Source organism: Colletotrichum paranaense, assembly GCF_030867605.1.
Source record: "Colletotrichum paranaense strain IMI 384185 chromosome Unknown Scaffold_6.1, whole genome shotgun sequence".
Taxonomy (NCBI): Eukaryota; Fungi; Ascomycota; class Sordariomycetes; order Glomerellales; family Glomerellaceae; genus Colletotrichum; species Colletotrichum paranaense.
In genome coordinates, this window is record NW_026848964.1 from 2,091,214 (window position 1) to 2,115,163 (window position 23,950).

General features: G+C 53.7%; 8 protein-coding genes across 8 annotated transcripts; 5 read left to right on the top strand and 3 right to left on the bottom strand.

The window, feature by feature from the left end:
• Positions 1 to 2,111: 2,111 nt before the first annotated feature.
• On the top strand, positions 2,112 to 2,630 carry CPAR01_08358 (uncharacterized protein; the record flags this gene model as incomplete). The annotated part of the gene is made up of 1 exon (XM_060492626.1): positions 2,112 to 2,630. The coding sequence occupies one exon, from the start codon at positions 2,112 to 2,114 to the stop codon at positions 2,628 to 2,630; it is 519 nt and encodes a 172-aa protein (XP_060348996.1).
• A 1,242-nt stretch (positions 2,631 to 3,872) lies between these two features.
• On the top strand, positions 3,873 to 4,370 carry CPAR01_08359 (uncharacterized protein; the record flags this gene model as incomplete). Its single annotated transcript, XM_060492627.1, has 1 exon — positions 3,873 to 4,370. One exon carries the CDS (start codon positions 3,873 to 3,875, stop codon positions 4,368 to 4,370), a length of 498 nt encoding a protein of 165 aa, XP_060348997.1.
• A 1,427-nt stretch (positions 4,371 to 5,797) lies between these two features.
• Positions 5,798 to 6,782, top strand: CPAR01_08360 (bZIP transcription factor; the record flags this gene model as incomplete). Its single annotated transcript, XM_060492628.1, has 2 exons — positions 5,798 to 6,602; positions 6,658 to 6,782. 2 exons carry the CDS (start codon positions 5,798 to 5,800, stop codon positions 6,780 to 6,782), a joined length of 930 nt encoding a protein of 309 aa, XP_060348998.1.
• Positions 6,783 to 8,166: 1,384 nt separating this feature from the next.
• Positions 8,167 to 8,514, top strand: CPAR01_08361 (uncharacterized protein; the record flags this gene model as incomplete). The annotated part of the gene is made up of 1 exon (XM_060492629.1): positions 8,167 to 8,514. One exon carries the CDS (start codon positions 8,167 to 8,169, stop codon positions 8,512 to 8,514), a length of 348 nt encoding a protein of 115 aa, XP_060348999.1.
• Positions 8,515 to 10,869: 2,355 nt separating this feature from the next.
• CPAR01_08362 (ribosomal protein L4/L1 family protein) lies at positions 10,870 to 11,909 on the bottom strand (the record flags this gene model as incomplete). The annotated part of the gene is made up of 2 exons (XM_060492630.1): positions 10,870 to 11,651; positions 11,714 to 11,909. The coding sequence occupies 2 exons, from the start codon at positions 11,907 to 11,909 to the stop codon at positions 10,870 to 10,872; spliced, it is 978 nt and encodes a 325-aa protein (XP_060349000.1).
• A 376-nt stretch (positions 11,910 to 12,285) lies between these two features.
• Positions 12,286 to 13,701, top strand: CPAR01_08363 (phosphatidylethanolamine-binding protein; the record flags this gene model as incomplete). Its single annotated transcript, XM_060492631.1, has 2 exons — positions 12,286 to 12,820; positions 12,890 to 13,701. The coding sequence occupies 2 exons, from the start codon at positions 12,286 to 12,288 to the stop codon at positions 13,699 to 13,701; spliced, it is 1,347 nt and encodes a 448-aa protein (XP_060349001.1).
• Positions 13,702 to 16,136: 2,435 nt separating this feature from the next.
• On the bottom strand, positions 16,137 to 20,096 carry CPAR01_08364 (GATA transcription factor; the record flags this gene model as incomplete). The annotated part of the gene is made up of 2 exons (XM_060492632.1): positions 16,137 to 19,906; positions 19,970 to 20,096. 2 exons carry the CDS (start codon positions 20,094 to 20,096, stop codon positions 16,137 to 16,139), a joined length of 3,897 nt encoding a protein of 1,298 aa, XP_060349002.1.
• A 1,927-nt stretch (positions 20,097 to 22,023) lies between these two features.
• On the bottom strand, positions 22,024 to 23,593 carry CPAR01_08365 (enoyl-CoA hydratase/isomerase; the record flags this gene model as incomplete). The annotated part of the gene is made up of 2 exons (XM_060492633.1): positions 22,024 to 23,394; positions 23,462 to 23,593. 2 exons carry the CDS (start codon positions 23,591 to 23,593, stop codon positions 22,024 to 22,026), a joined length of 1,503 nt encoding a protein of 500 aa, XP_060349003.1.
• Positions 23,594 to 23,950: the final 357 nt, after the last annotated feature.

The following is a 23,950-nucleotide window of genomic DNA, read 5'->3' on the forward strand; positions in this document are numbered from 1 at the left end:
TGGTGTTTATGCCCACCCGGACATTTCACTGTTGGTTTGAAAGACTGTGTCGAGTCCACCCACCAGACCGAAGCATGGTGAGCGAGTCACCAAAGTGGTGCCCTGTGGATCTCATCCTACCACACAAGACTTTTCTCAGGATGGTTTCCTTGCATCCCTATGATGTCATCTGAGTCCCATTGCTTGTTTCTTTTCCCTGAAAGAGTTTGCAGGGCTCCGGCCGATCATTAAGCATCTCGTGATGGAAAAGCGCACCGTGTTGATGGCTGACAGTGGACAAATCTCCCTGGTAGTTCCTACAGTGCCTCGCTGCAACTGACCTTACCTCTAGCACAAGACGACATTATTTGACGGCTTCGTCTTACATCACATCGTTCTTCGAAGGAGGTCGACTTTAGAACGTTGGTCTTGATGTGATCGATCTCGTTTTACGCCTGGTCCATCGTTGCTCGGCATGTTTCAATGTCGCCCTCTGACGACATTGCTCGTTTATATTGACTTTCAGGACGCATGAAGGGTCCTCCGGTGCAACCACCCAATCAAAGCACCTTTTTACGCAAAAAACCAACGGCTTTCTGTCGCTCAGCGTGTTATTTCTAAGCCCCTAACACCTGTCGAGGTTCATCGCGGGTTGAGACGTCAATCTCTTTCCATTTTGGGGGCTACCGGTCTCGGCGGTGCATGGCAGGCTGGGAGAAACCTGGAATTCTGACAGCGGCAGGCAATCAATCGAAACGCGACGACTCGCCTAGGACCGAAGCAAGACGGGACATGAGTCGGCGATGGGGACGCCGTAATCACTCCACTCTGGCATTGGCGGTGGGTGGACAGAGTAGCAAACTTTCCGTGTTGTTTACCATTCTGTGACCCAATATTAGCACATGATGCATTTGTCAAGACGATGTGGCATCGAGTTGAGCTGCGTTGACAACATCACCTGTCGTTCCTCGGATCATGCACCTGGCAGACAGCGGCTGATAGAAAAAAGGTTGACTTGGGCGGGTGGCAATGGCAACAAGACGAATTCAGGGTCCTTTGGCGGCAAGACATAGCTGCAGGGAGTGGCCAGTGAGGCCAAGGCCCCTGACCGGGGTTGGGCAGACATCTCGGTTGAAAACAGGGCATTCTGTGAAGTTTGACCTACTGTATAGTATATCCGTTCGGGGACGCGAGCCGCTGGTTTCTTTACGCGCGCAACATCCCAATGACCTCAATGATTTGTCCAAAGTTCGTTGGTCTGTAAGAAGGCGGTTTTGGGGGGTTCCTTAGCCGCTCTCCTTTCCATTATAGGCGGATGCTAGGGTATTCTAAAGATATTGTATTTCTGGTCAAAGCCTCAAAGGGGGTAGTCTCCGCCAGCAGCAGGAGATAGGCGGACATGGCGGGAATAGCGAGTGACATCAGGCTTGGAGTTGCCGTTTTTTCTCGGGCCGTGACAGTGCTGTCGTGGATCGCAGCACGGCTACCCGGACTAGGTTGTCAGGGTGCTCACTAGGATCCATTGCGACATGAATCGCTGGCGTAGAATCGGCGATCTTGCATCGTGATATCTGGCGCAGACAGCCCAAAACATAGATTGATATACTTGTAGATCTGAGAGACATCGTGAGCTTGGGACAATCTGTTCAACTTGGACGTGACTTTTTGGTCCCGACGCATCTCTTACTCACCACGCTCACGTAGTGTGTAATGTGTGCAGATGCGGCCTGCCGGGTATGCCGGTCGCTCCATGGAGGAATGAAGGTTACCCAAGATGAGACCACGCCGGGACAAGTCGAGACGGGATGAAGACAAGATCAAAGACGATAGCAGAGGCAAAAACATTGGTGTTCGATGGTTTCCAGGGAGGGAAAGCACCGCGAGTGCTAAGCTGTCTCCCTCCCTCATTATTCTCGTTGTCAAGATGCAGGTTGATGTGGGTGGACGAGAAGGGTAGTTGGGTTTCCGCGGTCCACAGTGTCCCTACGGTGTGAGTGGTAAGGTATGAAGGAGCATGCACTGATGCAGTGCGGTGTCCAAGGTGGGCGAAGTTGAGAGCTGTTTTCTGTTCACGGTGGTTTGGCGTGACCGTTTTGGGCGACACTGAAGTTACTGAACAGTGAGCACTCTGGATGAGGTGGGCTGCCCCTCACTTTCTCCACTCAAGGTACCAAGCGTTCCCGAGCTTTCCCCCTGCACCTACCAGCCATGGGCCATGGCACGCCGCACGTCGCACGCCGCACGCCACCCTCAACAGCAAGTGCAAGTGCCAGGAAGGATTGAAGCAAGCAGGGCCCTGGGCAGGCAGGAAGCTGGCAACGGCGGGGCCGCGACGATTTAGGTGGCATGGATGGTGGAAGGAAAGCTCAACCCGGCGCCCGGACCTTCCACCAAGAGCACTTTCCCGGACAGCATCAATGTCACATCCCATCTGTCTTGATGGTCGTGGTGGTGGTCGCTGGTCCTGCACTGCTGCTGCTGTTCCCAGACTTTCACACCCACTCCTCGCTGTTCCAAGTCGCTCTCTGGTCTGTGCCCTCACCCGCACCGGCCATGGTCCCTGGTGGGCACTTGGGCTGGATTCCATGGCTTTTTTGGGAGTATCCTTTATGGTAAAGTTGGGCAAAGTGTCGTCTGGAATGCGTCGCTGAATGTGCCTCTTCTGAGGTTGCTAACTGCAACTAGCTCGAACTTAGGCACTGACACACCGTTCGATGCGTCCCCTCATCCCCGGTCGTCCGTGTATTTCCCTGGCAAGCAATGGCTCAAGGGGTTATGAAGGCAGTTCGGCGCCGTGGGCCCATTTCGGTCGCCGGTGTGTCGTACAGAAAGGGAAGAAGAAAGAAGCGTAAGGAAGAATATGGATCTTGAGGACTGTAATGCAATGACAAACGGCAACCGGCGACGGTATTGAAGCGTAGGTGCCTACCATTATCTTTATTATTCTCCGGAGTTTTTCATCCGAAAGAACAGGGACTTGGTCGCAGCTTTCCAACTTCTGCCAACAATTAGCCCCCAAGGCAACGGCCCCATGGCGAACCCAGGAAGGACAAGGTGAGGTGGGAGGGGGGAAGGGCCGGCAGGGTAGGTACCTAGTGTTTTTGATGAATGTGCGGCGTGCCTGCCTTCTCGTCAGTCTCTGGCATCCAATGGGTGCCAACCTTACCTGACCTTGCACAGCAGAGGGGTCGGATCGGGTGGGTGTGTGTCTGTGTCTGAAGACGAAGTGTTGGATGAAGCTTAGACGGGGACTCGGGAGGTCTGGTTGCTTTAGCTTGTCCAGCAGTAATTATCTGCGATAATTATTAACATCCAGCTCTGCTACACTGCACAGCTATGGCACTGTCTGAGAGGCAAAAAGTGCTTAGCGTAGAAGCTATACTGTCTAGGTACCTTACTTACCCCGCCATTTTGTGTCGCGCAGCCAAGGTAAGCTGAGGTGAATTCATGTAGTGTATGGTGCATCGTACGTACCCAAAGCAAGGGAGGTTAACGAGTGAAGTTGCCCAGCTACAGATTCGAATGGTCGCAATGGTGGTGCTGGAAGTCTGGAACCGGTGCTGATGTTGGCGCTGCATGTGTACATCTACCATCGACTGGGTGTCTGCCCGTGTCTGACAGATAAGGTGCCTGTGTGTTAGCTTTTTGGTATGACCTGATCCAATGTGATTGCTTCTGCCGAGGGAGCAACACTTCAGTCTAGCTAAGCTGAGGTAGATGCACCATCTCGCCTAACTGCTTTTCTCAGTTCTGAATGTTCTACGGATACCTACCTGCCTTACCCTCTTCGAGCTAACTGGAAGCAAGGTAGCGTGAGGTAATTGGAGCCTGAGCTAAAGGCAATTGTTAGGGAAAATGCTGTTGAGGAAAGTAGAAACGTGGTGTTCGAGGCAATGCAATTGTCGAAGCTCCCGTCTTTCCCGACTGCCCATCTCATGTATGGTATGCGGTACTCCGTACCTCATGCCATTGAAATTCCCACCCCCCATTTCCGTTCATCGCCTTCTACCGACGACGACTTCCCATCCCCGTTTCTCATCCCCCTCTTCCCAACCTGCACACTGTCTGTTCCTGAGAAAAGCTCCTACCTGCCCACACCGAGCCTCTTTGATCCCACATCCATTGTCAATTCCGCTCCATCTGGATTCCACCGCTGCTCCTCTCTGTCACAGCTTGCTAGCTCTGAGCATCATTCTGATCGATTGCCGGAGCCTACTCCGCTGCTATTCGCCTCGGCCAATTTGGCCTCGATCCTCAACACGGCTCCGAGCATCACCATCCCTCTCTTCTCTCCAACAACCTGGGAGATCCGTCCGGCTCTGCTTCCGTCGTCTTGTGCTTGGCAACCTCCGACCCATCCCTGCCCTCCCGCCGACATCTTCCTTGTGTGACCGCGACTGCGACGGCCCCATCAAACTGCAAGCATTACCAGCCCAGTGCCCACACCACCACCACCTGAGCATCCTTGTCTGGCTGACGACAAGACGTTGCCGCGCTCTCACCACGCTGCAACCGGCACAACGACAATAGGCTGACTGTCATGACATTGGCCTTCATCGCCGACATCGACAAAGCAATACTCGAAGCTCAGCTTTACGACTGATCGATATTCTGTCTAGCTGGGTGCATCATTTTCCGCTTCTTCCTCGAACTACGAGAGCTTCCGTTCGCTCCGGCTCGTTAGCAGTCTTTCGGCTCGTTGGAACGGCGCTCCGCTGATCTCTGCCTACCGTTTCCCGTCAACAAACGCCCGGTCGCCGGCCTGCTTCGACCGTATTGCTCTCATATTGTCCGGATCGGCAGCTCTCAAGATCGTCGACAGTGACTTTTCTCACTGACGCGCGATCAGCTGCCCCAATCATCCGTGGTACGCAGATTTCAAACCTTCATTGAGAACCCCGCAGTACCTTCAGACTCCCGTCCTCAGCGATATATCGCAACATCCCTTTCACCAGCCCCTCGCGTCCTTACCGTTTGCGCCTACCTTACCCTTCTATGTAACGTACGTCTCCTCGCCCTGTCGCTCCATCCCAGAACCCTTTTCGGGCCAGCGTGTGGTATTGCCTTTCTGCGTGTGGGAGAGTGCGAATACGGTGCCCCGTTTGCAAGCGACCCCTCCGTTTCTACACAATATCAAGGTATTCTCAATTACTCTTGATGATGCCTGTCTCCCGGCTCCACCGTGTCACCCACTTCCATCCGCATCATTGACCTGTCGCAATCCTAATCCATCGTTCCCTCATACTACCTCTTCTTAATTTTGTGTACTCCTTCTTTGATATTGCCAAACGCAGACACTGACCATTGGGCATTGTAGCGTGCCCTCCTACGTTTTCGATCTCGACGAGGATCAGCTTCGCTTTTTGAATAAAGCAGCACCTTCTCGTACCCGAAGCCACCACACGTCCTCGTTGACACCGCGCCCCCCAGCCAATTTCGGGTCTTGTCCATCGCCAAGTACACGCAGGCGTCGAGATCAGTCCGCGTTTTTGGCGAAACTCTTCATCGTGTGTTTTCTCGCTTTTCCACCTTCTTGCCCGCGATCTTCGCTTTTGCCTTGTTTTACCCTCTCGTACTGCCCGGCGTCGTTATCGGTCCCTTGCGTACTGTCTCTCGATCCAGTCAGCAAGCCCAGAGCCAGTGCCACACGCAAACCACTTGGTAGTCTTTACGCATTGGGTAGGTCAGCAGCGCACGATAAAACGTTTATTGTCCTACTTTGGACCAGATAACGCTTCCTCACCACTGGAACACCGTTTTTCAGCAAAATTTGAGCTCGACACCTTCGCCAGACCTGGCGAGGTCCTTAACCTGGACGATGAATACCCCTCCGAGCTTCTTCAATGATGCGGTTGATATTGCAACACCGACTAACAATGACTTCCCCAGCGATCAACCACGAACACTACCTCTAGATTCGCTCGATTTAGTCCGACCGGAAGACAGTGACACATCGGAGAACATGGCACACCACCCTTCCGTATATATGGCTGTTCCGGGTGCCTGGGATCCACTGGTGACTGGCATGCCCTCATTCTACGGCCATCATGGCCAAGCACAGTACAACACGAAGCAAGAAGACGTCGAAGATAGGCCGACAATACTCAACATACCTCCGGCTTCAACATTTCAATCGGGTGCGAGGGTCGACGCCAATATCTCGACGCAGCCTCGACCGCCAAAACCGAGTCGAGCAGCGGACCCTTATGATGCCAGCCCACCCAGGAAGAAGGGAAGGAAAGGCAAAGCTCCGGTGCAGAACGACCAAGACCCGAAAAGAGACAAGTTCCTCGAACGGAACCGCGTCGCTGCGAGCAAATGTCGCCAAAAGAAGAAGGAGTGGGTCTCAGACCTTCAGGAAACCAAACAGGGACTGGAGAACCAGCATGCACAGTTGCAGATGGAATACAATGGACTGGTTGATGAAGTTACGAGAATGAAAAACGAGCTCATGTCGCACGCAAATTGCAACGATCCGAACATCAACCTATGGCTCGACAACGAAGCCCGGCGATTCGTTCAGGTGAGCGCAGAGCGTGTAAAAAAGCAAAGTCTTGATGCCAGCCGCATGGCTGGCAACAGGCCACTCGGCACTGGGGGAGGTTATAGACCGTCAATTGACAGTAAGAAAAACCCCTTATCCCACGACACAGCATTGGAGGTATTGATTGATGCCAGGTCAAATGTCTCTGATATCGCCTGCCCGCTCAGAGCGTGCTATGACGAGCCTGTCATCGAGATCTGGAAGTGATGCCGATATCAACTACGACCATATGCCCGACAGTGCTTTCGACCACACATAGAGCGCTGTGGCTGGCGACGATGTGGAATGGATAGCAAGGCGCTAAAACTTGAGAAGCTGAGCCTTTCTGGGCACAGCATGAATAAGAAGCTCTCACTATCTTGAGTGGGGCTTCCAAGAATAGGAGTTCGGATGGATTCGAGAACATAGCAATGCTATGATCAATGACTTGGGAGGATAATTACAACAAGGGACCAGACGGAGGAGTTGAGCCGCCAGCTACCGGACCAGAGCTGGGGAAACGACCTGATACCCTGGGGGAAAGTTGGGCTGTACATCTTTTGAGGTGAAGAATCCCACAAACCAAACTAGCAATAGGGGATTCGGATAGACACAAGATAACGATATGAACAAAGAAAATTCGGCGCAAAGCCACTGGGCAAATGCTATGATCTTACGCGAGAGGTGTAAGGCCCTGTTCAGACAGGATGTTTGATGGGGCAAGATGCTGACCCCTGGAGCCCCTTGGGACACCGTTCTCCCAAGTGGTAGTACGACGTGGATAGGTACATGGAGACGATATCCAAACGGCCGGAACATTGGTTCGAGCCCTACGGCAGAGCCAGCCGACCATCTGTAGCTTACCCGTGAGAAGCTTGCTCGCAGAGTGTTGTTATGGCGGGTCCAAACAAGCGAGCTAGAACGCTGTCATCGGCGGTGACGAGTTTGTCGTTTGCCGTATCTTGGACGGTCGAGACGTTGAGTATGCGGCCGTTCCTTCATGTTTTTTCTCGATATCTTTTCTCTCTCCAATACACTTCATCGAATTGTCTGCGTGGGTGTCGATGAAAGGCAAGTTTGGCGATGGAGTCGATCTCCTCTAAACACTTCCCCACTTTCATCCTCCCCAGGTCGAGCAAAATATGAGAGGTGCTCAACGATCGTTGGCAGCAGGAAACGTTGGGTTTCGTATTCTCGTATTCGATGAGTTCTCGACGTCGGTCGTAGTGGTGCTGGGGTGGGATGAGTTGAGCTTTCGACTTCGCTTCCGGGGAGGGGGGTAATCAGTGTCAGGGGTCGTCGGCTCTAATGAGCTTGAGCAAGTTCTTGCCAAGAGCATGATGTGATATCCTTGTTGGTGGAATATGGGTCACTATGAATGTCCTTATCGGCTATTGGCGCGTGTGGTGTTAAGAGAGTCGAGTCGAAGGTTGAGGACGAGGCGAAGCCTTGGGGAGCCGGTCGGTTTCACGAGGGATTGGATGGAGGCAAAAGGTTCGAGGATAGAGGGGGATAGGTAACAGACGGACTGAAGATCGGGTTTGAAGCCACTGGTGCATACGCGAAGTCGAGAGCAGTCGATGTATCGAAGGAGCGGGGTGTGAGACGGGAACACTAGCGTGAGTAGGCGGTCGAAGAAGATCGAGGCTCCCAAAGACCTTGCCATGGAGACTGACGCGCTGGTACCAAGTGGTAGTATGTATCAAAGCCCTTCTCCCGTAGATCTTGGCGCCGTCGGAGGAGAATTGGGAAGCTTGCCTGAGAAGCTTGGGGGTGTACCTGGTGTCACTTGGAAGTGTGTTCAAGCTGGCAGGCAGCTTCAGCGACAGTACCAAAGTACGGGCACACCGCCATACAAAGAGAGAAGCGGAAAGGGGAGGAAAGAGGAGCAGAAAAAGATCAGGTCGATATGCTGTGAGGGCAAGTCGGTTTATCAACTAGAAGAAATTGGCATGGAGGAGAAGGAGGAGGAGGAGGAGCTTGCTCCGGGATCCTACGTCAGGTTTAGGTAGCTACAGGATGTACCTTAGCTTGACCTGCACTACGTCAGTACGGGCCCCTTGGAGTCGATTCCCTGGGTTCCCCATTCGCAACGACAACTATACAACACCACAGCAGTGGCCTCGAGAAGCGAAGTGGGGGAGGTCGAAGGGGGACCTTGTCTAGTCGTCTTCCGGGGGGATTTCACTTGCTTCCAGGAGGGAGTGGATGTCGCTCGTGGCCTTGCATGAGAGGTGAGTAGACGTTGATGAAGAGAGGGAACAAGAGTGATGAATAAGTCAAGTAGAATAGCATTCTTTAGTCTAAGGTACCTATGCAATGGTCATACAAGGACCTCTCTCCTTCTCGTTGGGCTGAAGTCTGAACTACCACTACGTCACTGGTAGCCCCCAAATGTCCAAATACGGGATGATGGGTACGGGGACCTAGGACGACGGGCAGGTGTACCTGGCAGCGGCCCCAAAATCCAGCCAAACCATCCCTTGGACGGCCCGCCACGCCGAATAGGTACTACACTAATTAGCATTACACAGGAGAAAACGTTCAAAACGCTTCTTTCAACGACCCGCTGTTTTCTCGCTATAATTCATGGATATAGAGGAACCTGAGTCCTGTCAGGTCGCGTGCGGCGAGTTTCGGCGACCGTCGCCGAGTACGGGTGGACAAGAGGGAGTATCCATGGATAATTTAACACAGCAAACACAGGTTAGAATACTCTATCGTATTGTACGACGGTGCTTCAGTTGTTGCTTCCACTCCCTCCTGCAGGCATCAAGGCGGGAAAGCAGGGATCTGGTCCAGCCTTGCAGGGCTCCATTCTTCGAGGAGGAAGGAGGAGAAGGAGGATGACATTTTTGCATGTTGGTCTCTCGAGACTTGCTTAACTTGAAAGTGCTACATATTGACGCATTTTGTTCTTACTTCAATCTCGAAGGCCATGCCTTACATCTGACTACATCTAGACTTACTCTACACCCCTCAAATTTGGCGTCTAAAAGACGGATACAATACCGAAGGTCGTCAAAACATGAGGCAAAATAGTTATCCGTACCTTAATCTACCGTATGATGTATAACACGACGCAGAGCAGGGGTGGTGCCCGCGGGCTTCTGGCAAGGTAGTTTGCCTTGGACAGCGGAAACTCTAAATTGAGGTAAGGCGACTTACTGACGGGGCGGGAGAGTGGGTGAGGCCAAGGACGAAAATGACCCTGCTGGTGATGACGTAGGGCTGGGGCGCATGGACCCCGATAGGTACGTCTCGCTCCGCCGTGGTGCAGCGCGGCGGCGGCGCGGGAAACCTGTAAACGCCCTCTTTGTATTCGATTTTTTTCGGGCCGGGTTGGTTGCAACTCGCTCCACTTTACCCGATGGGAAATAAATGGGGCTGGGAAATACCCGGAGCGTTCCCTGGTGGTCTAACTCGCTGACCCTAATACTTTTGCTCTTCAAAAGTACCTTGCTCTGAAGTAGGTACTTTGAGATGCTGACTGGACTGCGATACTAGACGGAGTACTGGACTCACGAGGTTTGATGTCATGTCGTTTTTTTCCACCCGTGTTGAGTATCTCTGTTCAGTCTCGTTTTTTCTTCGGCTGACTGAGCGTGCATATGCGCGTGTGGGTTTCCTTTCGACTCAATTCGGTGGCGACACAATAAGACCCCGGGTTCTTGCCAGGTTCTTACGACGCAGTATGGCGTGTCAGGTTTCCGAATGTAGGCAAGTCGGACGTCAACAGCCCCATAGTCGCCAGAGAAGAACAAAAAAAAAGCCATGTTCAGCAATTGCCATTTTTGGTTTCAGCATACGCAAACACACACGAATTGTTGAATTTATGCATTCTACGAACTACCTTAGTCCACATCGCCTTTTCTGGAGGGGAAAAGGGTAACATACAAGTCGCAACTTTGGTGTTGATACTTTTATGCAACTTAGCTAAGTATGTGACAGCGTAAGGTGCTCAGGTAGCCCCTCGTTGAGGTAGCATCAATTCGATTCATTGCAACTGAGCATATGCGCAAGTTCCTATCAACTTCCAAAGTCTAGACATCTGGCCCCTTTTGGATCAACAGATCAGAGTCTTTTTCTGTCGCAAGCATTCATTCGCTGTTGGAAACCATAGTTGATATCTGGAATAACACACTCGTGTTCATTCGATGACTCGATTTTACCACACAGATCCGCAAATGCATCTTTCCCTTAGAATAGGTTACAGAGTGAACGGCAATTTGTGCCTTCTATTGCTACAAGCCGGAGAGGCGTCTTCTAACCAGAAGATCTCCTCGTTGATTGGTGTTACATATATCGACAGATTTCTCTTCTTCCTTTTCTTCCCCCTTCCCCATTTTCAAAGCACATTCGATGCTTCATGAGATGATCGAGCCACCGATGGCCGGGCCACGCTTCAAAGCACCACCAATGAAGATCTTGCTGATCAGGTCACTCTGGTGCGACTCAATCATCTCGTTGAGCGCCGCGCGCTCAACAACCACGCGTCCCTCCTCCAACAGATCCTTGACATCCACATCGTGAACACCGAGGCACCTGCCCTGGTCTCCCACGGTTTCCATTGTCTCCTCCAGCCTCGGCCTGTCCCCGTTGGTGATGAACAGCGTCCGGCCGTGAGCCTTGCCCCACTGATTGGCCTCGAGAACCTGCATCATCCACTTGCGGCGGTACTCCTCCGCAATCTTGGGTCCCACGAAGCCTCCGTCGGTTAAGGCGAGAAAGTCTTGGGGCAGGGGCAGCTCCATGCCGTCCTCGCAGACGATGAGCTGGCCGCGGCGGTAGCGGTAGCTGAGGGCGGTGCGCCAGGCGACGTCGTAGACCTTGCGGTTGAGCGAGGTGCTGAAGTCGCGCGGCTTGGGGCCGTGAGAGACACCTCCGCCGCGGCGGATGGGCGACTGCTTCGTGCCGGCGCGGGCGCGGCCGGTTCCCTTTTGCGGGTGTAGCTTTCTGTGCGAGCCGCGAACCTCCCATCTGGTCTTTGTGCTGGCCGTACCCTGGCGGGTGGAATCGCCCTCGTAGACGACAGCGAGATGGAGGAGGTCGCGGCGGAGGGGGAGGTAGAGGTGCTTCGTCGAGTAGGACTCGAGGGATTGGGGTTCGAGCGTCGGGAAGGCGTGAACTGTGACGGGGACGGATGTGGCTAAGAAGGGGTGTTAGGGCTTGCATCTTTTGAAGAATGGAGTATGTTGCCGTAGAACGTACTTGGTGTCCACTCCGCCTGCTTAGATGTGCTGTAGACGGAGGTTGTGATGCCGGGGAATGGCGCCTCGGTGGCCATTGATCTCGTAAAGCTGGATGAGCCGATGAAGGAGGTAGCAGGGCTCGCGTTCCTGCACGTCGATGAGAGGGAAAGCCCCCTCATGGCCTCTCCGAGGCTCCTGACTCCTTTGCCGGCCATTGTGTATACGGTCGTCGCAAGGGGAGTTCGCGATGTTCGATGGGCTGCTCCTTCGATGCGTTAGAATATCGGGAGCTGCAACCCTTTGCGCAGGAAACACGAAAATTTGGCCCGTCCTGTCGAAGGAAGCTACCAATCAGACAGCGTCAATTGCCGGTACGTACCTGCAGCGTGCACGCTGTGTGGCTTGTCAATGGGAGCTCCAGTCCCCTGTCCGGGGCGGGATATTCCGCCGTTCAATTGGAAAAATAATTATGGGGACCCGCAGAGCAGACTCGTGAAGCTCTGTTGAAAAACCTCCTTCAGAAGCTCTGGTCGGGAATCAGACGACCACCTACCGAACCCACCACGCCCCCCCCTCTTTTCACAGCCCAAGATGTCATCGTCGTGTAGGCAGGCCATCCGGCCGCTTCACCGATGCCTGAACAGAGTCGCCACGCCCCTGCCGATACGGAGAAGTCTTTCAACGACGCCCGCCCCTGCCGCCGAAGTGTACAAGGTGTCGCGCGAGCGCCCCGAGACTGTCGACCCCGTCGAGCTGGACCCCAACACGGCCGTCGCGCCGTGGGCCGAGAAGGATCTGTGGAAGGCAGGCACACCGCCCGTTGGTTCGAGACGTCGCCGTTATGCCATCCGCACGAGTTCAAACATACCCTTTGAGCAGCTGCCCTACCAGGCATTCCAGGAGGCGCGCAAGATCCTCGCCGCCGATCGCGAGGAGAAGCTCCGTGCTATTGTGAAGGAGACGGAGGCGATCAAGCTGTTGGAGGGCTTGAGTGGTGATCAGGTTAGGGGAGGAGAGAGGATGCGTCAGATGAGGCTGTCCAGTCTGCGAAAGCAGGTCGAGAGATTGAAGATTCTGGCGGATATCAACGATCCCGCTGTCAAGAGGCGGTTCGAGGATGGGCTTGGTAAGGATACATGACGTCCATTTATATGCTTGAGACGCGCATTGAGTGCTAATGTGCCTTCTGGAATAGGTGACATGAGCAAGCCCATTTACCGCTTCCTTGCCGAGCGCAAGTGGCAATCCTACGAGGCTAAGATGATTGAGCAGCGTATCCAACAGCTCAACATCATCCCCGATATTCTCCCCAAGATCAAGCCGACCTACGACGTTCAGCTCTTCTTCCGCCGCTCCAAGGTTCCCCCTGGCAAGATCCTCCCCAGCAACATCTCCGAGGTGCCCCCGCGTCTGCGCATCACCCCCTTCACGGCAGGCGAGCGTCTCGTCTCCATCGTCATCATGGACTCGGACATACCCTCCGTTGAGACCGACGGCTTCACCAAGCGCTGCCACTACCTCGCCGCCAACATCCCCGTCTCGCCGACAGCAACGTCCATTCCGCTCTCCAAGATCCGCGACGAGGCCCAGCTCGCCGTTCCCTACCTGCCCGCTTTCGCGCAAAAGGGCTCCCCCTACCACCGCCTCTCCATCTTTATTCTCGAGCAGGGTGACCAGAAGCTCGACACCGCCCAGCTCAAGAAGCTCTACCAGGCCCGCGACGGCTTCTCCCTCAAGTCGTACCGCGACAAGTTCAACCTCAAGCCCGTCGGCTTCAACATCTTCCGCACCATCTGGGACGAGAACACGGCTGGCGTGATGGAGCGCGCCGGTGTGCCGGGCGCCGACATTGAGTTCCGCCCGAAGCGCGTCTTCTCGCTCAAGGAGCCCAAGAAGGCCCGCGGTTGGGAAGCCAAGCGCCAGACCGCCAAGTACAAGCATCTGTGGAAGTACACCAAGCGCATCAAGGGGTACTCCAACGCCAAGGGCTTGGTTAGGAGGAAGTAGAGGAGTCAGCGTCGTGCGTGTTTATAAGAGCAGAGAGGACGGAGACGGTTACTCGGGCGGCCGAACCACCACCGAGCCGGGATGTAACGCAGCGGAAGAAGCTGGAAGCGAAAATTGGGGAAGCAAGTGCGGTGTTGTTTAAATGTGTAGAATACGTGTACTTTATGTCCTATCACCTGACCGTAGATGGGTGCAGTCTCATGGCTGCGCGATTGTTATAGATCACCTACTGTCAACTCCGGATCCTCGGCCTCCTCACCATTATCCTCGCTCTGTGTCCCTAACCGTTCGCTACCTTTATATTCAGACGAAAGGTTGGGCTGAAGATCGTGTGCTTCTCCTGAATCGATGTATATTCCGAAGATGATTGACGTTACACCAGCAAACATAAGCCAGTCGTTGTCATCCAGGAGAGATACTAATACTCGGGGACGAAGGCACCAGGGTGGACGTGGCTCTGTCCGATCTTTCGGGGGCTTAGGGAACTATATCTCGATATTGGGCTTTATAGAACCAGCCTTAGCATTGCAGTGCCGGGATCCGGGCGCATTAGCGAGGGCCGCATCGCATATTCTCCGCTCCTTTGGCGCTTGGGGAGCTGCTTCCCAGCATCAGATCTGGGCAGGACAAGACTTTATCTCTCTGGTTATCACGTCGGACGTTCATATCTTCTCGGGGGCGTTGAACAAGTCGTTCACGGATAAGAGCGTGAGGAGCAGTGGTTCAAAACAGCGAAGTAATTCTCCATGAATACGTGCGTGGGGAGTAGCGGTCCATAAAAGTTAAGTGATTATTTATAAATATGAGCGTGAAGAGCAATGGTTTACAAAAGCGAAGATGCACTTGATATTAACCATGAGAACAATAGTCGAACAAAAGTTTTGATCATGAAGGAATATACTACTTCCCCTGATTAAAGAAGTACATCTAGTATTCATTTTTTTCTAAAGGTAGCAAAGGAATTACTTGTTACCATGGTGTAAAGAGTGGCGTCTAAAGAGAGGAAATATGTCCTTTAACTCAAACTGCGAGAGGGTATTGTTTCCCTCAGGTCCAAAGAGCACGTCGAGCGGTCGGCTTTTTTTTTCAACAACTAGGTGTGCTTGGGTTTGGGTTGGTTCCAGTAGTTGAGACTTGCATCAGGCATGAATATCTCAGATGCTCCTCATCGGCTGCTATGGGTCTGGAGTATAGTTTTATATGCTCCTTTTGGTTGCGATGACTTATTTCTGCTTCTTCTTAATTCACATTTCAAGTCTCGATGCTACATCGGGCATTTATTTCTTCCTGGAAATAGCAAAGAGGTCACCCATGAATGACGAGAGTGACGGGCTGTGGTAAATGTGTGTGTGTGTGTGTGTGTAAAAGGGAGGCAAACAAAAAAGAAACAAGACTTCATTGATAACTCTTGCTTGTCATCACTCAACTCCTAATGGGCGAATTTTCAACATCGACTCCATTCTTGGGTCAAAGCGACTACCAATAGAATCGATTCTGCTGACATTTCGAGATATGACTTAGTGTTTAACTTGATATGGCTGCTTCTGACGACTCTCAACGCAATTCTCAGTGGGATTCTCGATACGACTCTAGACAGGAGCGCTTTAACTAGCACTTCTGAGACACACCTCTGCGCTTACCCTTTTTTTACAGCTGTTTCGACAGGCGAGGTAGGCTACACTAGGAACTTTGGATCTTGAGATACCGCCAAGAGACAAAGTAGGCAGCCATCACCTCGACTTGGCACATTAACCCCAGAGATTTCGGGCGTGCATGCAGTACTACCGTACGTCTTTAGATGATACAAATGGTATTTACGTGGACTTTCAATTTTAAATATACAAGTCCCCACCCGGGCTTTGAAGAACTGCAGTAACTGAAGTTTATGTTGGTAATCTGCGCCTCGCTCTCCGCCAGTACTGACGAAAGTGTCTATCTGCCGACGACTGGTGTTATTCATCCTTTGGTTAACTATGAAAAATAGATTGAAGCTGTGCATGTCATATGTAATAACGGAACGGTGTAAGCCACTATGAGGTAAGAATATAACATGGGGTTGTCACGAATGAGACGTAAATATGTCATTAACAAATGTATTGCTGTGACAAGGCCAATGGCCTCATCTTAAACCATTGAATCAATGCAGTAAGGTAGCAGAGGCAACGTGTGACTCATCACCATGGCACCAAGGCCGGTGTTTGGAACTCTAAGTCCACCAGGCATCCTCTTTATGATGCCCCGAAACGCCTTCTCCCATATATCTCATGCCCGCAGGCGCGCTGTTATAATGCCACCCCCTCAGAACCAATAAATATCATACGACACGTGGCGACGCTGCGCGTATTGCGTGGATCCATGTCCCGCGCTTTCGTGAAAACTTCCACTGCAATCCCTCGTAGTAAACATCATGACCATTCTATCCTCCCACCGGGTATCTAGTCGCGTGCGGCATCATCTGCCGCCTGGCGCTCACGCATGTTCTTCTCCCACGTCTCCCAATCCTCGTAATCATTCGTTTGCCGAGCCGGTCGCGGCGTCGGCTTGGATGGCGAATCCAACAGATCACCGAATTCGAGTTGACAGTCTGAATCCATCATCATACTGGTGATATCGAAACTGGAACCAGGAGCATTCATAGACTCCGCCAATGCTCGGTTCATAGCCTCCAGCATATCAGAGTCATACTGGTGGTCGACCGGTTGGCTTGAGAGGTACTCCTCCAAGGCCATCTCCATCTGAGAGAACTCTTCATGATGCAGGCGAGGGCTTCTCCGGATTTGGCCTCTAGCCGACCGCGGAGTCCGCATAGGCGTGCGGCGCATAGCCATGGGGGATCGGAGCATATCGCCGGACCTCAACGATCGTGAGACACTCCTAGTGACGCTTCTAGTGATGGGACGGTGGCTGGGTGTCGGCCGAGTGGGAGTCTTGAAGGGGCCGCTGTTAGCAGGCCTTTCCCGAGGGGGCGGCGTGGATGGGCGACCGATGGGGCTCCGAAACAGATCTTCCAGGTCATCATCAGGAATAGCCAGGTTCTCCTTATTCGACCCGGTGTCCTTCTGCGCCTCATCCTTGCTAGACTTGTCGGTGGACTCCTTGCTTTGTGCAGCTTCCGCTGAGACGTTGAGTTCCGGCGCAGTCTGTACGACGTTGACGGCAACCTCACCTAGGACCTTAGCAACGCCTTCCTTTCGAGGTGAAGGAAATAGGAGCCGTCGGGTACCACCCATATCTTGCACCACGTCGGTGTTGTCAAGGGTGATTGGGCTCTTGGCGGTACCGCTTCCTCGTGAGTGGGTAGATCCTGGGTTGGAGGCATGCCCGGGCGACGCTGGCTGTGAGCCCTGATAGTCAGGCGGTTGAGACATCGATAGCTGAGAGACTGAACGCTGTGAAGCTTCGTTGGCATTGCTGACCTGTGAGATGCCACGAGATCTGCTTTCATCCATGGGTGAGATGCCTCGATCCTCGGGCCCGATGGGATCCGTAGTGAAGTAAGCTTCAGACGTCGGATTGAGCGGGTTTGCCGAATCAGACTTCTTCGTCCTGGGCGGTCTAGGAGCTCGCCCAGTACCCCGAGGCCGTCTTTGTTGACTGAGACGAGATCTGTCCTTCTCCCATTTTTCCGATGGCCGATGTGCCTTCCATTTACACAACCAAATACCACAGGGATTGCAGAGCATATGCCATTTCCATTCTGACTTGTCCTCATGAGGTGCCAGGCCTTTCTTGATGACCTGGTATTTGGTAACCTTATCTTCATCATCTCGCTCCAAGACCAGGATGGCAGTGATTCTGCCAGGCTTATCTGAAAACTCGGTGAATTCGGGGACACCCTCATGCTCCTGGGACCAAATCTTGCGCCACGTGGGAGTCTCAATAGCACCACAATTGTTGCAGTACATAGGGGTTTGCCCACTCTCGATGGCCTGCAATAGCTTTTCTCTGATGGCCTTCTTCTTGACATAGTTCTTGTTTGCCTTCTGAGCCTGGGTTGGTGATCTCGGGGGTTGGAACGCGTCGCTTGGCGGGCAAGGCGCTTCGGAGAAAGAGGTTATATCTGGAAGTGGGAGAGCTGGCAATGCGATAGGGCCGATCGGGTCGCTGGCCGGGACCATTGGAAGTGCCTGCGAAAATTCTGAAGTAGACCGAGAAAGAGATGGTGGTGCGGAAGGAAGAGCGAAGACGTCGGCCGCGATAGGAGCCAATGTCGAAGGCTCTGGCAACACTACGTCGGGTGCTTTATCCTGCACAGCTTGTACAAGTTGCTCGAGTCTCATGTCGAGGCTATCTTCAGACTGAGGGGCCTCGAAACTGGGAGCACTTTGACTGTCCATGTCGACATCAGGCTTTATCACCACAACCGGCTCCTCTTGTTGTGGTGAGGGCTCTTTTCCCGCAGGCTGCGGAGGCACTGTCATGTTGGACTCGCTGACGGCGTGCTGTAGAGGTGGCAGTGATGGCTCTGTCGACGGCGTCGAAGTGGGTGCTTTGGGAGGGAGTTGCTTCCGGATCTTCGGCGCAGTATCTATTTCGCTGGGTACATGCTCCGCCAGCTGAAAGACTTGGATGGGGATACCGGATTCATCTATTTGTTCCTTGGTCTCGTTGCGATTCGTTTTCCGCCCTTTGGATTGTTTCGGTGCAGTAGCAACGGGTTTCGGAAGTGGCTTCATAATGTCGCCATCGAAAAGGTCGTCAACGCCGCCGCTCATAAAGCCAGAATCATGCTGTGGCATTGGCATCGGCATTCGCATAGGGGGGAGTATCGGGCTGGACGCCGGCGGACTTGACCGCACAAAGCTGGTGGTACGAGGGACAGGCGGTGAAGATCCAATGGCTGCAGGGCTATCCTCGGAAAAGTTGGGAGACACGGCCTCTGAGTCCGGGGAACGGCCATCTTGTTGACTCGGGGACATGGCAAAGGGCGGTTCGGAAAACTGGGGTTGGCTAGGAGGCGTGGCGGCCTGGCTCAATGTCGACTGCCGACGCAACTTGCTACCTTTCGTGGCCTTGCCACCCTGTGGCATTGAGGGACCTCTGTCGGGGACGGGTGTCGGGGCTCTAGGCACATCCTGCATGTGAGAGCCCATAGAAGGGTCTTGAGAAATCCCGGCCGGTCGCAAGGTTCGCAAGGAGCCAGCCGTGCTTGCTGTGACGCGGAGAGGGCCACAGCCGCCACCGAAGGGGGCATTGATGTTGCCTGTGACCTGGGTCATGGTTGCCCTCTTCTTCTTGGCTGGACCATCGTCGCCATCGGTTCCATCCTCATAGCCCGACGTGTTACCTTGAGTCTCAGCTCTCGGCTGCTTTCGGGGGCGACCACGCGGTCGTCCGGTAGATCTTGATTTCTTTGATATGTTTGAAGCCCTGGATGATGGTCTCGATGGTGGGTTCACTTGGGTGTCGGTTGCTGTGTCAACAAGGGTAGGGGCCACCCGATTAGGCCCTTCAGAATTTTGCATAGGCGGTTGGGGTATGGTCTGTTGAAGTTGTGAGTTTTGCACTTGCTGTTGCGGGGGCCCATTGTAAGCAAAAGAATTGCTTCGTTGCATTTGTTGTCGTTGCTGGGGTGGTGGTTGTGGTTGGTGTTGGAATTCGTTGTGGTGCTGGGGTAGGTGGTGAGGGGATGCAACATTTTGGGGATGTTGCTGGTTGCCCATCTGCTGATTCGACTGCATGAAGCTGGCCCACTCGGCATGGCTATTGGGCGTGAGTGCACCATCGTTGTGTCTTGTGGGTTGTATCTCGACGCTCATGTGGCTTTCAGAGCGCTGATATGAGTGTCGAGCGTCTGGTCTAGGTTCGACTTCGTATCTCGGTTGTGTCATGGCGGCTACTGGCTTCAGCTTCAGTTTGATCTCCAAGATCTCCTTGACGCCACCGCTAAAGACCGAGAGGGGATTCCTGGTGGTGCGACCAATGATCCTCTTGCCATCTGTGTTGTTCATGATCCATCCCAGGAAGCCCTGTCCGACCAATGGCTCATCGGGTTCTGAATAGTCGTATGCGTAGACGGCAAAGTCGCGGGTGGCGTCGCTCAGCAGCTCAGGGCTGCACTTAACAACGGCCTGGGCACACAACTTCAAGTCTACCATGCCGACTGTGGTCTTCTCGTCGATTGGTACTGTCTGGACGGTGAGTAGTTCTGAGTGTCGCGCCAGGAAGCTCTCGCCGCTGTCGGCGAACGCGTAAATGACCTTGACTGCATCTCCCAGTCAGTATATCCGGCGAACGCCAGAGCAGAAACAAAACGGGAAGCACTCACGGCCCATGGTTCGAATCTGTACACCCGCATCATCCATATCTGCCGGGCCAGAAGGAGGCTGTGGTGGCATCGCTTGGCCGTTACCTCCCCAGTTACCCACAGGTGCTGATGGCATTGGCGACGCCATCGTAGGCGAGGCTGTCACCGACTCGAGTGTTCGTCCAGTTCGAAAGTGAGGTGACGGGCGAATATGAAAAGACGAATAGGTAGAGAGGTATTGCCGACAGAGTCGAGTGGTGCCGGCAGTAGTTGTTGGGCGGTGACCAAGGGTGGGAAAAAAGGAAAAGAAAGTGGAGGGATTGGGAGTTGAGAGTGGGTTACGAATTGGTGTTTGTAGTGGTTAAAGTGGTAAAGTGCAGGCGTCACGTAAAGCGCGGGGCGGGTATCATGGCCGTGGTCGTGAAGGAAGTCGCGTCCTGGGCCCGGCTTTGGTGTAAGTCGCGTTTTTGGGAAGTGGATCAAACCACTTAAAGCCCATGCGCGACTAGAGAGCAGCTCTGAGACAAACGCACGCCTCGCTGTTTTGGTGCAGAGTTGAAAAAGTAAAGACGCTTCTCAAATTCAATGCTGGACAGCTCAATGGAAAGGCTCAAGCGTTTGCTTGTAAAAAAAAGAACTGTAACCTGGGACGGACAGTACGATGAGGGAAGAAAGACGTGAAGTCTGTCGCGTGTAAGGTAGTAAAAGAACACAACGGGTAAGGTACGCAATGAAGGAAGTCTCAATACAGGCCGCCCAAAGCGGGTTAGACCAGCAGGGGGTGCTGTGACGTTGGACCAGGGGTAAGTGCCGCTTAGCTTCTTAGCGCGAACCCAGCTTTTGCACCGAATCCAGAACGCGCCAAAAACACGCTGTGCACGCTTTCGTCCGCGACTTGAGTGGCCCACCGGGGAGAGCGGAGGAGGGTCTCAAAGGGCTTCCGGTGATGGTCCGTGCTCGACCGAGACCTTTACCGCTGGACTTTCGGATGTGACCCCCCCTGAAGCCTCTGGAGCCTCTGGAGGCGGTTGCTGTGTGAATGCCGTAAGTGGGTCCCCTCTTTCCTCGCTTTCTGAGGTTCTCGGGTGCGGGTGGGGCCTCGTCCTCCTGCTGACCAGCCGGTTGCTACTGCCTCTTCTTGGTCGGACTTTGCGCTTGCAACCGGGACTTGACACCGGCGACTCAGGACCAGGGCGGACCAAGCACCGGAACTTACAAAAGATGATGAGAAATGGTAGGGGAGAAACGCAAGCTGCTCTTTGCTCTCCTGCCCGAAGACGGCAAAGGGGGGCCGGGGGCCCTCTTTATACTTGCCCACTTCTTGAAGCCTGAGCCTGAGGTCTCTCTCTTTTCCTCTACTCTTCCCGTCTTTCGCCTGGGTTGTCCGTACAATCAATCTCACGGACCAGGGTGACAGGGTCGAAGTTCTGCCCGTCCAACCGAGAGATCGATCATTCATTCATTCCCCCCTCCAACTCCCGACTCATCCACCTCATCTCTTCTTAGTGTAGAGGTTTTCAGCGCTACCATGGTGTTTGCATCCGTGACTCCACGTTCTCATCCGGCAACCAGTAGCCATTAATCTATTACAGCGAAGCCATCGAAGCCCATCCGCCACAGTCATCGCTCTTCACGTTATGAGGTTTGTCATGAAAAGTAAGGCCTGGCTCGAAGCTTGCCTTACTTTACTTGTATGACGGAATAGTTGGTTCGTCTTATCTCCGATAATTTCGAAGCAACCACCACAGCCGTGCAGGCAACAATACCAGGCCCGCCTATCAGCACGAAGCCATCGCTACCCCAACTTTTCTGTATCAGTTCCAATCCACCGAGGTTCCAGCATTTCTGAATGCGAAACTTATTGGGCCAATCAGGCTCAACAACGAACATATGATGAAGCTTTTAATCAACACAGTTCACGATCTCCACTTTCACAACGAACACAGCCATGCAGTCCATCGAATGTCAATAACGGATCACAATACAACCCGTGAAATTTATTCAGATACATGGCAAAAGCATCTACAGTATCATACAAGCCTAGGAATTATCCCGGTGACATATCCCAACACCATCTATTGGTTTTCCTCGGGCCAGACCGCGCGACCCTCCTTGTTCGCGACGACCTTACGGTCCACAATCTCCTTGACTACCGCCTCGACACCTTGTCGGTTGTTCTTCGAGGCGGCGAGCTTCTTCACGACCTCCTCGGGCGTGTGCTGGCCCTCGAGCACGACCTTTCGTACATCGGCCTCGGTCGGCAGAGCAAAGTATGTGTACGGGTACTCCTTGTAGTCCCGGTCGTTCAGCAGCTCAAGGTCTTCTCCGCTGGACTCGAAGAAGGGCTCCGTGACGTTCATCTCAGGCTTGATCTCCTCCAGAGTAGCAGGCTTCCACACCGGGGCTCTCTTCTCAATCAGCAACGCAGTCACACCCTCGGTGAACTCGCCCTGCTGCATGAACTTCTCTGCAATCTTGTGCTCGCGCTTGAAAGTCTCGGCGATTGACCAAGTGCTGCCGATGCGCATTTGCCTCAGCGCAACGTTGACGGCCGTAGGCGACCGCTTGTGCAACGTCTCGATCGTCTTCGCGGCCCACTGCTTCGTTGAGCCCTTCTCGGCCTTGAGAGCCTTGATGATGGCACCGATGTTGCTCTGGCTGAAGCAGCGGTCGATAGCCTTGCGCAGGTCGCCGCCGAGAAGGATGGGCTCGTTGTGGGGGAGACCGGTGGCATACTCCTCGAGGGTTTGGTTGACGATTTGGAGGCGCTTCTCCAGTGAGTCGTGGTCGCGGAATCGAATCTCGGCAAGACGGGCCTCTACCTGGGGCAAAGAAGTCGAGTGGAGGTAGTGGGTGGCGACACCAGAATAGAAGACGTTGGCGCCCTGAAGTCTCTCGCTCGTCAGGGCGAGGTACGTGCCGATGGAGCCGGCCATCCGGGGCAGGAAGAATGAGGCGCCAACGTCGGGGAAGAAACCAATCGTCGTCTCGGGCATAGCGAAGATGGTGCGCTCAGTGGCAACGCGGAACGGCGCGTGGATGCTCAGACCGACACCGCCACCCATGGTGATACCGTCCATGAAGGCAACATAGGGCTTCTGATACGTCGCGATGTAGTGGTCCAGCTTGTACTCGAGCTCGAAGTATTTTGCGCTCCGCTTCCATCCGTCCTCAAACTTATTCCACTTTGCCAGTGCGGCAACGTCTCCGCCGGCACAGAAGGCCTTTTCGCCTGATCCCTTGATGACCACCACGTTCGCCAGGTCCGACTTTTCCCACTCGACCAATCTCGGCAGAATTTTTCGGATCATGCTTCCGTCCAGGGAGTTGAGTTTCTTCGGGCGGTTGAGCTCAATGGTCCTCAGACCGTAACTGCTGTTGAACATGACATCGTCAGGGTCATCCTTGGCCTTCTGCTCAAACCCTTTCGGAATCTGCGTCGACATCTGTTGAAGGCGGTTGTTAGTCAACGTCGTCGACTATACCAACAGCAAGACGGATAGAATGACTCACTTGTGCGCGTGATGAGGCCTCCGCGCCGATGATCTTGGCTCTGAGAGGCATACCGAAGCTCCTGCTGCAGCTCCGGCAAGGAACAGCTAACGCTGCCGGCCTGGCTCTAAGTGCGATCGCTCTCGAGAACATTTGTCTGCTACCAACTGCCAATGCGCTCGTCTAGGACAAGCGATGCATCGACTGACGGATAGTGGGCGTGTGGTAGACGGGCCGGACGGGGGAGGGGAGGGAGGAAGGGGGGGTGGGAAAGGAGCTTCGATGTAGGTGATGTCGCGGGAATGGTTTTCCAAAGCTCTTCTCCACGTCAAATTCGAGGCCGAGAATAACCATGGGTCTGTCCGGTAAGGCAATTGGCAACTGCCAGTTGAGGTGCGCACTGACCAAGGTGCGCCCGGCAGGAAACCCCCACTAAACCTTGCGCATCGCTACAAGCTTTCCAGTGCAGCTTTCGCCTGTAATGTTTGGACGGGGACACTTTTTCCAGCG